Source organism: Peromyscus maniculatus, chromosome 7 (genome assembly GCF_049852395.1).
Source record: "Peromyscus maniculatus bairdii isolate BWxNUB_F1_BW_parent chromosome 7, HU_Pman_BW_mat_3.1, whole genome shotgun sequence".
Taxonomy (NCBI): Eukaryota; Metazoa; Chordata; class Mammalia; order Rodentia; family Cricetidae; genus Peromyscus; species Peromyscus maniculatus.
Window position 1 is genome coordinate 100,081,215 of NC_134858.1, and position 11,408 is coordinate 100,092,622.

Genomic DNA, 11,408 nt, shown 5'->3' on the forward strand with positions numbered 1-11,408 from the left:
GTCACTACAAAGAAAACATATGGCTGAAAGGTAAAGCCTAAAGCCTTTGGTGGGAAAATCTGGATGTCCACCTTCATGAGAAAGGGGATTGGCACAGCCTGGACCTCTCATTGTATCCACCCCCACCTCTGACAACATCCTGCCCCTCCTCCAAGAAAACTCATTCCCCCAACGCACATGGCCTGTCTCTATCACACATGAAGAGGCTTTCCCCACCTCTCTCTCTCTCTCTCTCTCTCTCTCTCTCTCTCTCTCTCTCTCTCTCTCTCTCTCACACACACACACACACACACACACACACACACACACACACTCCTTCCTCAACCCTTTCTGAAGAATGTCCCTCTCCTCGTCCCCCAGTGACAGGTGTGGAACTATCCACACATCCACCTGCATCCCTCCAGTGTCCTCTAAGAAGCAGCCTGTAGTTTTCGAGCCTCTGTCTCCCCCAGCAGTCCGCTGTTCAGTGAGCTCCTGGAAGGAAAGGCTGTGTTCTCGATCTCAGTATGTTTGGTTCTCAATATAGTGTTTCTCACATTGATGCTCAACAGATGTGCTCTGGGCAAACATTGATGAGACTGGTGACTGCTGGACCAACGCTTGCCCTGCATCTCACCCCCAAGTTGCCCCTTATAGAATATGGACTCTCCAATCTGGGATGGCTCAGCTCTTATGTGACACTCAGAGGACAGGTGCTTCACCTACCATGTAAAGCAGCCTCTTCCACATTGGTTCAGCTGGAACAGACAGAATTCCAGTCAAATCAAAGCTTATCTCCCATGCATAGCATGCCTGCTTGCTATATGGCTGCCCTTCAAACAGAAAGAAAGAGGGCCTCCTGCCTCCAACCTTAAGTTGACCAAGCCTGCTCTCAGTACTCACAATCACATCCTAGCTGTCCCCTTTATCTCTGTCCTGAAATTAGGCTGGGTGCTATTCATCTTCCCGGTGACCGACTGGGCCCCAGTAGCCCGAAGATGGAACACCCTCATTCTGCACAATGCCAGGTACACCATGGGAGGTTAGCAGATTTTTGTTAAATGTTGCATGAATGAAACACAGTATCTCCGCCACCATCCCAGCCTTCTCCTGCATCTCTCTCTAATTTTCTCTACCATTTTTCTTCTAGGGATTCTAAGAAATTCCATTTACCAATTGTCATACAAGTCAATTCAAACTCAGCGTTTTTTAAGCAATGGTGACAATCATTTTATTCCTGAACCTGAAATTCACACGAAGCTCAAGAAGAAGGTCTGTCCCTCCCCACTCAGGGAAAGCAGTAGTGGCCCAAAAGATTGAGGGGCTGCCATCTGAAGAGTCATTTGTATCTAGCATCTGCAGCTGGTCACGGGCAGGACCCTAAGCTGGGGGTGTGCCTAGGACATCCTTGTGACTTCTCCCGGCCACCTAGGTTTCCTTACAACATGGCAGATGAGATGTGTGTGTGTGTGTGTGTGTGTGTGTGTGTGTGTGTGTGTGTGTGTGTGTGTGAGAGTGAGAGAGAGAGAGAGAGAGAGAGAGAGAGAGAGAGAGAGAGCTCTTTATGATCTTTTATGACCACAGCAGATGAATACAATATTCATGATTCAGTTTTAAACATTCCGTTGGCCTTTTCTTTCTTTCTCTTCATGAAACCAACTCTCATTATTTACCCACCTATGTGGCCTACGCTACAGCTATGAAGATAGCTGAGAGATAGTGCCTCCATCCTCAAGGCTTCATAGAGCTGTGTGGGATGGGCAGAGGGAGGCAGAGGGGGCTGCAATAGGATTCTGGGGCAAGGGATACTTTCAAGGAGAGGGGTCCACCAGGGTGAATCCAGAAGAACAGCTTAGGTTTAGCCTGGAAAAGATCAGTGAGGAACTCACCAAACACATCTGAAGCCCCAGAGGCACACCCCAGCATGGGGTCAGATGATCTCTCAGGGGGAAAAAGAGCAGCAGATATTCAAAGCCTGTAATACCTGCCTGTATGGGAGCTGGAAAGGGCAGTACTGGGGGACAGTGGGTGGTAAGGAAAGGAAGAGTCTGGGTGGTGAAGGGTCTTTCTTGGGTCCTGAAAGCACCAGGGAACCAACAAGGGACTCACACCCGTGGTATGACTATGTTGACACCAATTACCAAGTCATGGTCTGAGACACCCAGAGTCTGTTCTCAGCAGGGACCCCTTGGCACTCCCTACAAACTTAATGAATTCTCTGGTGATGCTGACACCCCATTCTTTTCCTCCGAGCTTACTGATTACCCCTGTTTCTGTAGTGCACTCATCCTCAGAGATGGAGAAACCCTGGAGGGGCTTCTAGTCCTGTGACAAGATCAACAGACAGAGGGAGCAGCAGCCTCGATCAGGAGCAGAAACAGGTACAAGAGCACCTGGAACGAGGCCCCTCCCCTCTCCCCAACTCCCCTCCCAGCTCCGGCCTCCCTCAGCTTCAGTGAGAGAGACAAAGACCAAGGCCTTATGCTGATGTGCTGGAGAGACGCAGAGGGGAGGCAGAGAACAATTAACTACAGCGCCCAGCTGTGGCTCTCAGATAAGGCAGCCTCTCTGCTGCCACTGCCCATCTCCCTGCTGGTCCTGTCCGCAGCCATGACCCTCAGGGGACAAGCCACTGCCCAGAGAGTGAGATGCTGAGGGATTTCCCACATCCAGAGCTGAGGTTCTCCATCCAGTGCCTCCCTTTGAAATCTGCAGCTTGCCAGCGGAAAGGGAGTTAGTTGTTGGGCAGTCAGGGAACTGCAGGGCCTAGGCTGAGACAGGTAGGGCAGGGCCCTCGGGAAGAAACAGGGGCACCCATCTACCTCAGGCCTTGCTTTTGTTGGTGAGACCATGGACAAAGCCCCAGGACTGCACAGTGTCGCCCCCCGACACCCGCCGCCACAGACCACCACCCCTGACTACTGGATTCCACGCTGCCTTTGAGCTCCTGAACTCAACAAAGACAAGACCCAGAGGACCTGCGGGCAAAAGAAACCAATCTGTAACCCCAGGGGTAAGGTGAGGTTCTTGGAAGGAGCATGCAAACGGGAGACATATACCCCGAGGTTGTTCTCCAGCCTACAGAACAGCTGGGGCTGCTCTCCACAGCGAGAAGAGACCCAACATCAGACACAGAAAGAGTGGCCATCTGGGACCTTAAGAGGCATCGGGCAGGACAAGGGGCAAAAGGTTCATGGTTTAGAAGTAAAAGCTCCCGATTTTAATCCACGCGTTGAGAATTTGGCAAATCAGTTGGGCTCTTGGTTGAAGGCAGTTAACCTGTGCAGGCCTTAGCTCCCTCACCCGTACCACAGAACAGACGCCCAGATGCTGAGGGCATACACATCCACACATGGGGCAAGTGTTCTGTGAGTGGGTGGGAGCACAGTCCAGTTCTGCCTCTAGCACCACCAGGCTGGGTGGTTCCAGGACAGTCTGTCTCCTGCCTAAATCTTGTCTCTTCTGCCTCCATTGTGTGGAGACTGCAGAGGAGGCGCACCCGCCGCCGCGTGCTCTCTCGAGCTTTAGTAGCCCCTTAAGCAAACGATGGAGTGTGTCTGTCTTTCTAGTGCAGGGACCTTGGAAGCTAGTGTTAAGGCCCCTGCTCTCCTCTGCTTGCCCACACCCCTCCTGACCACCCACCTCTGCCCATTTCTCTGCTCATTATCACCTCCACTAGGGGACAGAGAAGCGGAGCAAAGAGGTTAAATTCAAATCAGTCATTTTGTCACTTGCTGCCAGAAAGCAGGAGGGGAGAGATGAGAGACACAAGACCTCAGGTGCAATCTGTGGGCAGAAATGAGTCCTGGTAATTCTCAGGAAATCTCCTAGATGTTTTCACATTGGCCTAGCTCTGCCACCGAGAACGCTGGGGGAGCCCTTCTACCGGGGCCTCCTTAAGCAGTTGTTAATGGGGTTGTCTGCAGCTGCAGAGATTTCACCGGACCTGGGAAAACATCTGTGCAGGCGGGCGACAGAGAGAGAAGCAGGGCCTGCTCCTCCATCCCTTTTGTCCCCTTTCTCAAGTAGGCCACCCTGTTGCTCCAGTCACCAGCAGGGTCATTAGAGTCACGTGAAGGTCCCCTGGTCGTCGGCTGAGGGCATCTTTCCCTAACAGTCCCATCCATACTTGCTAGAAAGTAAGAGAGCAGCCGAAGAAGATGCTCTGGGTGGGGGGTGGACCGCTATGGCAGAATGAGATGTGCCTGTGAGGGTGAATGCATGGCCAACCTGATTAGATTTGCTAAGGGGTTGATGAGACAATGGAGTGTGTCTGCTTCTCCAGAGAATATTAACTGATGGGGGAGCATCCACCCTGACTGCGGGTGGTGCTCTGGGCTGAGGGCACTGACCTGGGGAAAGGAGAGGAGAGGGGACAGGACAAGGCTAGCCCTCCTCAGAGCATCCTCTCCCTCCATCATGACATGGACCCCTCCACAAGCCTTCCTTCCCCTGAAGGTGAATGAGTCCTCCCAAACCATGAGAAAAATAAGTGTTTCCTGCTTTACATCATCTGTGTCAGCTGTTTTTGTCACAGCATCACGGAAAGTAATGGAGATAGAGTAACTGGGATGGAGATGAAAACTCACTAAAGAAATCAGAGACAAACACATCTAATGTAATTGAGAGGCACCTGGCAGATAATTCCCCCTTGGTGCCGGTGGGGACCATGACACCATATTGCCTGCACTGCCTAAACTTGCAGCCAAGGTTCCTTGAGGATAGGGTCCCCATGGGAGTGCTGGGCCAAGGCCCTTCTTGACCCTTGACCAAGTTCCTTTTCCTTATTAGTCTAGGATACCTGGACTTTGAATGCCTGAGATAACCACAATGGAATTCTCAAATGCCTGTGAGGATCCATGCCCTAGCCTCAGTTCCCTGGGGTCACCTTGCCGCTCCGAGGACTTCGTTTGAAATTATCAGTCTGCCCACCACTGCTTCAGCTGATGCCAGCTCTGTGTTTCTGTTCTTCTCTCCACATGGCCCTCCCTCCCAGTCTGACTCAACATTGAAGAAACCAAGGCATGGGAAAGGGGAGTGTGATCATGCATCTGACTGATTCTTCAGCCTTGGTTTCAATGGAAAGTAGATTTCCATACACAAAGGACCCATTCACTGTCCTCTTGGCCTCCCTGGAAGATGTGTCCTTTATGACTTAGCCTTCAGAGATGTGACCAACAAATCAGCAAGATGATCCTAAAGCATCAGGGGTTTTGATGGTGCAGAAGTCCCTGAGCCAGCCACTCAGGCAGTAGCCCCCTTTCAGCACAGCTGAACACTAAGCCAAAGGCCCCACCTAGGACTGCAACCGAAATGGAATCTGCAGACAGAGGGAGGCATTTCACATGCAAAATTTTTCTTTTAAATATGAAATCTCTCCCAAGGCATTACTTTATTATTATAGTAATTTCCTCAGAAGGGCAGACATCCAATGCTCTGTTTCTCCACCATCTTTGGAGACAGGAAAATTTAATAGAAATATTCAGGTTCCTTAAGTGGCTAGTGCAGAAGAGGGAGAAATAAAAGGAATTTCTCCAAGGACATAGACTCCTGGAATCCAGGTGAGAGGTGTGCTCCCGATGGTCATGTGGTGACAGGTAAGGGCCTGGGCCATCTCCTTTGAGATATTGGTCTCTATGTGTCCAGAGGAGAGGCACAGGGGAGCTTTGGGGAGGCTAGTTCTTTTACCTTCAGTGTTGAATCATTTCACTCATCTCTTCTCTTCTGTGGAAACCTGGAATCCCCACTGGTCAGTGAAGAACCCAACAGCCACTGGCTGAGCTGGCCCCAAGCTTGTCCTGCCCATGAACGCAGGCTGAACCTCCTACATGCACACTCTATGCTTTGAGGTGGAATGAGGCCGTGTGGGTAAGAGTACAGACCCTACAACCTGACTGCCTCACTGCTCAACCACTTGCCAGGCACATATCTTTATTAGATTGTTTGTGTCTCCGGCTTCTCATCTATAAAATGGGACAGGTCTTGATAATAAAAAGAAGGCCTATTTGGTAGGGTTTGTAAAAACTGAGGGAGGGGTTGGGGGAGAATATCAGAATACTTCTCACCAGCAGTTTCAAAATCTACTGGCATCAGGCTGCCTGTCTCTCAACCATCGAGCATTTTGCTAAAACTGCAGATGCCCAAGCCATTCCAACTCAGTCAGTGCAGACTGAAGGAAAACCTGCCCAAATTTTAGATTGCACTCTGATGTGGACCTGCGTTTTCAGGAGGCATGTGCACCGGCATCTTCTAGGAAACCTGCACGAAGTCCAAATGTCCAGAACTCATCCAAACCTTCTGAACTTGGAGCCAAGAACTTTCAGCAAGTTGCTGGGGCATACACAGGCTTCCAGACACCTTAGAACGCCTCCCTGCGGTGACTGTGCTTCTTGGGAGTTTCAAAAATTGTCTCTTTCCCATGCTAGAATAACATGACTTTCTTGAGTCTTCATGCTGCAGAGAACTCTTTCAGACTAGCTATAGATGGCTTTTTTTTTCAACTTAATATACAAATGTCTTTTTAATCTCAGTAGCATCTCTTTTTAACATAGTACAGAATATGTTCTCAGAATGGATACCACCGGTCCCAGCATCTAAGGCTGGAATGGGTAGGCCTGAAATCTACTGGATAGTGCAGGGCACTGAAGCCAGGTGGTCTGGGTGATAGTCTCCAAGTGACAGAGTTAGGGACAAAAAGCCAGAGGCCATGCTCTGGCTTCATGGGTCCTGACTGGGATGAAAAGGCAGAGGCTGGGAGAAGCAAGGGTTTGTCGGGGTCCAGAAGCCCAGAGGGTGTCAGCAGCTTTCCCCATCCATCTCACTCCCCTCTGAAGGCCAACCCAGGAAGCCCAGCAAGCCTTTGCCCTGCCGCTTGTATCCCCCCCACCCCCCCCCACAGAGCACACCGGCTGCAGGGAGACAGGCGGGAGGGAGGACGGAGGAGGGAGGAGAGAGGAATGGCTCTCCTTCAGTCTGCTTTTCCCACCGAAGGGCCAACCAGCTTCCTGCCTGGTGGCATGTAAATCAGAGCCCCTCCACCCCCACCCATCCCTTGCCTCCCTCCGTCAGACAAGGTAGAGAAGAGCCTGGAACACACCAGCTATTTCCCCCTCTTCCTCCCTCCCTTCTTTCTCTCTTGCCTTCCTTCCTTCACCCAGCCATAGGTCACATAAGGACCTGCCTTCCTTGGCCCACATCTCCCCATCTGGACCACACATGACAGACGCGGGCGGCTCTTTTGCGCCTGCCCCAGCTTAAACTGAGAACCTGCCCGAAATCCAGCCCAGAGCTCTCAGGAAGAAGACAGACACACAAGTGGCTGAGATCACCAAGAACACTGCCTCCCCCGGAGCAGAGTTTGGGGAGGGCCTGCGGTCTGTGTAGGCAGCTCATTGATCCACTCCTCTGAGAATTATTCTGTACTCATCACAAACCAAATGAGGCTGGCCCCAACCCAGGCAGGCAGGCAGGCGGGCAGGCGGGAAGGCGGCTCTGTGTGTAGAGAGGAGAAAATGAACCTGCCTGTTGTCATTCGAGAAAAAGAGGGAGCGAATGGTGTGTTCTACCCCTGCACGCTTAGCAGGGACAAGGCGCCGCTTGAATATTCTGCTGAATGTGGTATTTCTTTTAACCCTTACAGAGAATTTCAAACCACAGAATAAGGCTTTCCTGTCAAGCAACTGGTAAAGTCCCCCCCAACCCTACACCGAGAGGAGGCCACAGCTCGGAAGTGGATCCTGCCAGCAGGCCTGGGTGACACAGCCCTGTACACCAGGCTGAACGTACACAATGGCACCCGTGCGCAGCTCCATCGCGAAGGCAAAGGAGCTAGTGGGGGGAAAAGGAAAAGTGTTTGGGGAGGAATGTGTCCTGGTGCCTGATTTGTTCCCACACACTGCTTTGCAAACTATTTCACCTACATATATGTCCCCTCCTTCATCTACTGAGACTCAAAGCCAAGAGCAGACTTCCTAAAGTGGACATCCCATCTGCTCTCTGAGACCGAATCCTCGACCCTGCAGAGGCGCTAAGAGCGGTGGACCTGAGCAGCCTCAGACCGACGATGTGTCGCCAGCCACCCCAGCCCACACAGTCCTGTAGGCCACCCCGCCTTGCATTTGCTCTTGCCTGGCTTTGTTGCGGGGTTGTTATCTATCCCTTTCTATTTCAACTGCTTCTGCACGTGTCTCCCGATGAGTCAACCTCAAGCCTACGCTGGGGCGCTGACCACACTCCATGGCAGTCTAAACCCTGCACAATCCAAAAGTCACACACACACACACACACACACACACACACACACACACACACACACACACACACGAAGATCGGCAGCCTGGCAGGGAAGCCGAGGGCTAACAAAAAGCCACCTTGGGGAAAGCGAGAGAAAGCTTTCTATATACATTAGTCCCTGCTCCTCTCATCACCATAACCACAGGTACCGGGCAGTGGCGGTAGTCTTTGCCATGGCTAAGACATCTTCGCTGCTTTGACCCGGTGGGGCGTGGGGGTATGCCCGCTTCTCTTGGAAAGAAGCAGTGCTTTCTGGAAGGGTCAGGGACACTGGACCAATATTGGTATGGAGTTTCAACTGAGCGAGTCAGTTCACCTGGAACCCGCTACCCGGCGGAGTCAGCCTGGCAAGCGACCTCTCAGATGGAAACGCAGCAGGGGAAACCAGGAGCTGCGACCCTTCCACCCCGTGTGTCCGGGTGGAGTCCGCCTGGCAAGCGACCTCCATCCATCGGGTAGTGGGGCTTCGAGCAGAAGTGATGACGGAACCTCACCCCAGAGTTGCTCCCTTCCAGCTAACTAACTCTGCTCCCCTGCTGAGATGCCCCCCCAGGAGGTGGCGGGCACCACAGCTCAGCTGGGAAGATTGGGGGCGGGGAAGGGGGCGGGAGGCGGGGAGGCGAGCAGAGCAGGGATTTCCCACTGGGATTCGCGAGCGCCTTGAGTGCCTCAGCTCCCGGGCGCGCCCCGCAAGGGGTCCGCTGAGCGGGTTTGGCTGGACACCAGCCGGAGGCACAACCACGCTGAGCCAGCAGGGATGGTGTCGCTGCTAGTGGGCTCGCAAACCACGCAGTCTCTTCTCTTGGAGATGAGTTTAGGCAGGATCGGCACTCACCCCAGCCCACCCCTGCTCCAAAGCTCAGAAGGCGAGAAATGTGTCCACCTCGCTCTTGCTGCCTCCGGAAGATTGTAGCCCCGCAGGTTCTCAGACTAATCCCCCCAGGGTGCGGTCACTGGACTTGGCCCCCCTTGCTTGCCAGCCACTTGCAGGGTACCGGCTCGAAGCTTCTCTCATCCCCCGCGCAGCTCTAGCCTGCCGAGCCTAGAGTCCCGAGCATCAGACTGCGAGCGAGCTGGGAAAGGGAGGCGGCGCGCCACCGCTCGCCAGCGCATCCAGGCCGGGTAGTGAAAGAGCCGAAGGTGCCGAGTCTAGGAGCCCCGTGGCCCGAGGTATCCCTTCCCAGACCAGCTTCTCCTGGACCTAAGGAGCTTGCACCGCAATGCAGCGGGCTCCGAGCTCTCCGAGTCGGAGAAGTCCGGGGATCGTGGTGTCTGCGAGCACCGGGGCACGGAGCATGGAGACTCTGCGAACCAGCGGCGGGTGCCCAGGGTCGGCCCGGGGCATACCTGTGGGTACCGCCCCAGCCCGGTGCCCCGTCTCCTCCCAGGTTCTGGGACATCCTTGCCCTCAGGCACCAGGATGCCTGACTACACCGAGCAACCAAAGGAGCCCCGAGAAGCGTGCGACACCCGGGAACTGGCAGCTGGCAGCCACCAAGTTGCGCCACGAAAGGGGTACGTTACCTTCCATCGCGGCCACTGCAGATGCCAGGAGGAGCAGCAGCAGGCAATCCAGGGCCATCGCCGGCCAGCGGCCCCCAGGCCGAGCCCGAGCCGAGACGCGCCGCGTCCCGGGGCGCCGCTGCGCTCCCGGCGGGTGGCTTCTCCGTGTCCTTTCTGGCTCTGGCCGGGACCGGACTCCCCGGAGCGCGGCGTGGGCGTGGGCGGGAGTGTGCGCGCGTGGGGCGGTGCGGGCGCGCGTGGATGTGGGTGTGCATGTGTATGTGTGTGTTTATGGGAGAGGTGGGTGTGTGCGTGCGTGTGTGAGAGAGGGTGAGGGAGAGCGAGCCTGGGAGAGCGCGCGAGAGCGTGTGCGTCCTGGTGTCACATTGCGAGCTACAGCGGAGCCTACGGGAGGACAGAGCGGGCCAGACTGACGGGGGAGGGAGCGGGATCCCCCACCATCAGCTCTCTCTCCACCCCTAACACCTCCTGTCCAATCAAGGAATCAAACCTGCAAAATTCCCTCATCCAATCAGGCGCGAGCACCTCCTTACACTGGCATTGTTAGTTTAAGAAAAACTTTTGCTTGCAAGGCTGTGCGGGAGGGTTGGGAAGGCGCTAGGAGGGGACCGCGCTCCCCCTCGTGGTGATTTTGAAGAACTGCATCCTCGCACCCTAGCTCCCCAGGCTGGAAAGGAGAGGGCTCAGCCAAGAAGTCAATTGAGGTCCCTTAACTTTTACAGCCACCGCAGAGCTACTCCTGACTACTCCTAAGCAGCGTGCCTCCTCTCAAGAGCATTTTGCTGATCAGTTTTGTTTATTGTTGAGTTTTGTCTGGTTTTGTTCACTCAGAATTCCCGGTGCTGTTTTAATAGTTCACTCTTGGCATGCTTCTGTGGAGTGAGTGAGTGAAGGTGTTTTCGAGCCTTTGTGGCTGCCACTTAGGGGTAGCCAGGACGCCTGGTGAGCTTCCTATCATATCCCTACCTGCAGAAGGCTCTTCCCAGATGGGTCTCTGAGCATCCACTGTAGGGATGAGTCTTCCCAAAAGAGTCTTGGTGTGAAGATCTGGGGTTTCAGGGCTATCTATGAAGAAACAGCAGGCAGTCTGGCAACTCGAGGGTCCCCAGAGTACGGAGCCAGAGAAAGACATCTTGTAGACCAGGACTGGAGGTGGGTGGGAAGGACTGGGTTCTGCAGCCACAGGAGACCAGGGTTCTGGAAATGGGAGTGATTCTCCCACGGTCAGCCCTCATGATAGCGCTCTGTTCTGCTGTCTGTTGATAGGGTCAGACTGTTTCAGAGAAGACACTGGCCTTGAGGCTTGCCAAAGGTTGTGTAGTAGAAGGTCCTTGCCTCTTCCCTCACCCTCAGACTTCCTACAGAGTTGGGGATGCCCCTGGATGTTGTTCGAATCTTAGATGGTCTTTTAATAAAAATAAAATAAATAAAAAACCAAAGCCAGATATCAGGGTGAAAGCTGAAAGATCCAAGAAGCAGAACAGCCAGCCACTAGTTCTTATCTCTACGAAATCCTCGGCCTAATGAGAGTGAGTTCCTGTTTCCTCACGCCTTATATACCTTTCTCTGCCCTGCCATATTACTTCCTGAGATTAAAGGCGTGTGTACTTTCC

At 53.6% G+C, this 11,408-nt stretch overlaps 1 protein-coding gene across 1 annotated transcript in view; it reads right to left on the minus strand.

Moving 5' to 3' along the window:
• The window catches only part of Ephb1 (EPH receptor B1), a 455,961-nt gene extending 445,699 nt beyond the window's left edge, over nt 1-10,262 (minus strand). The window contains exon 1 of the mRNA XM_042281503.2: nt 9,796-10,262. Coding sequence (XP_042137437.1) covers nt 9,796-9,853 — 58 coding nt within the window. The 5' untranslated portion in view covers nt 9,854-10,262. The remainder of the gene's footprint in view (nt 1-9,795) is intronic.
• Nucleotides 10,263-11,408: the final 1,146 nt, after the last annotated feature.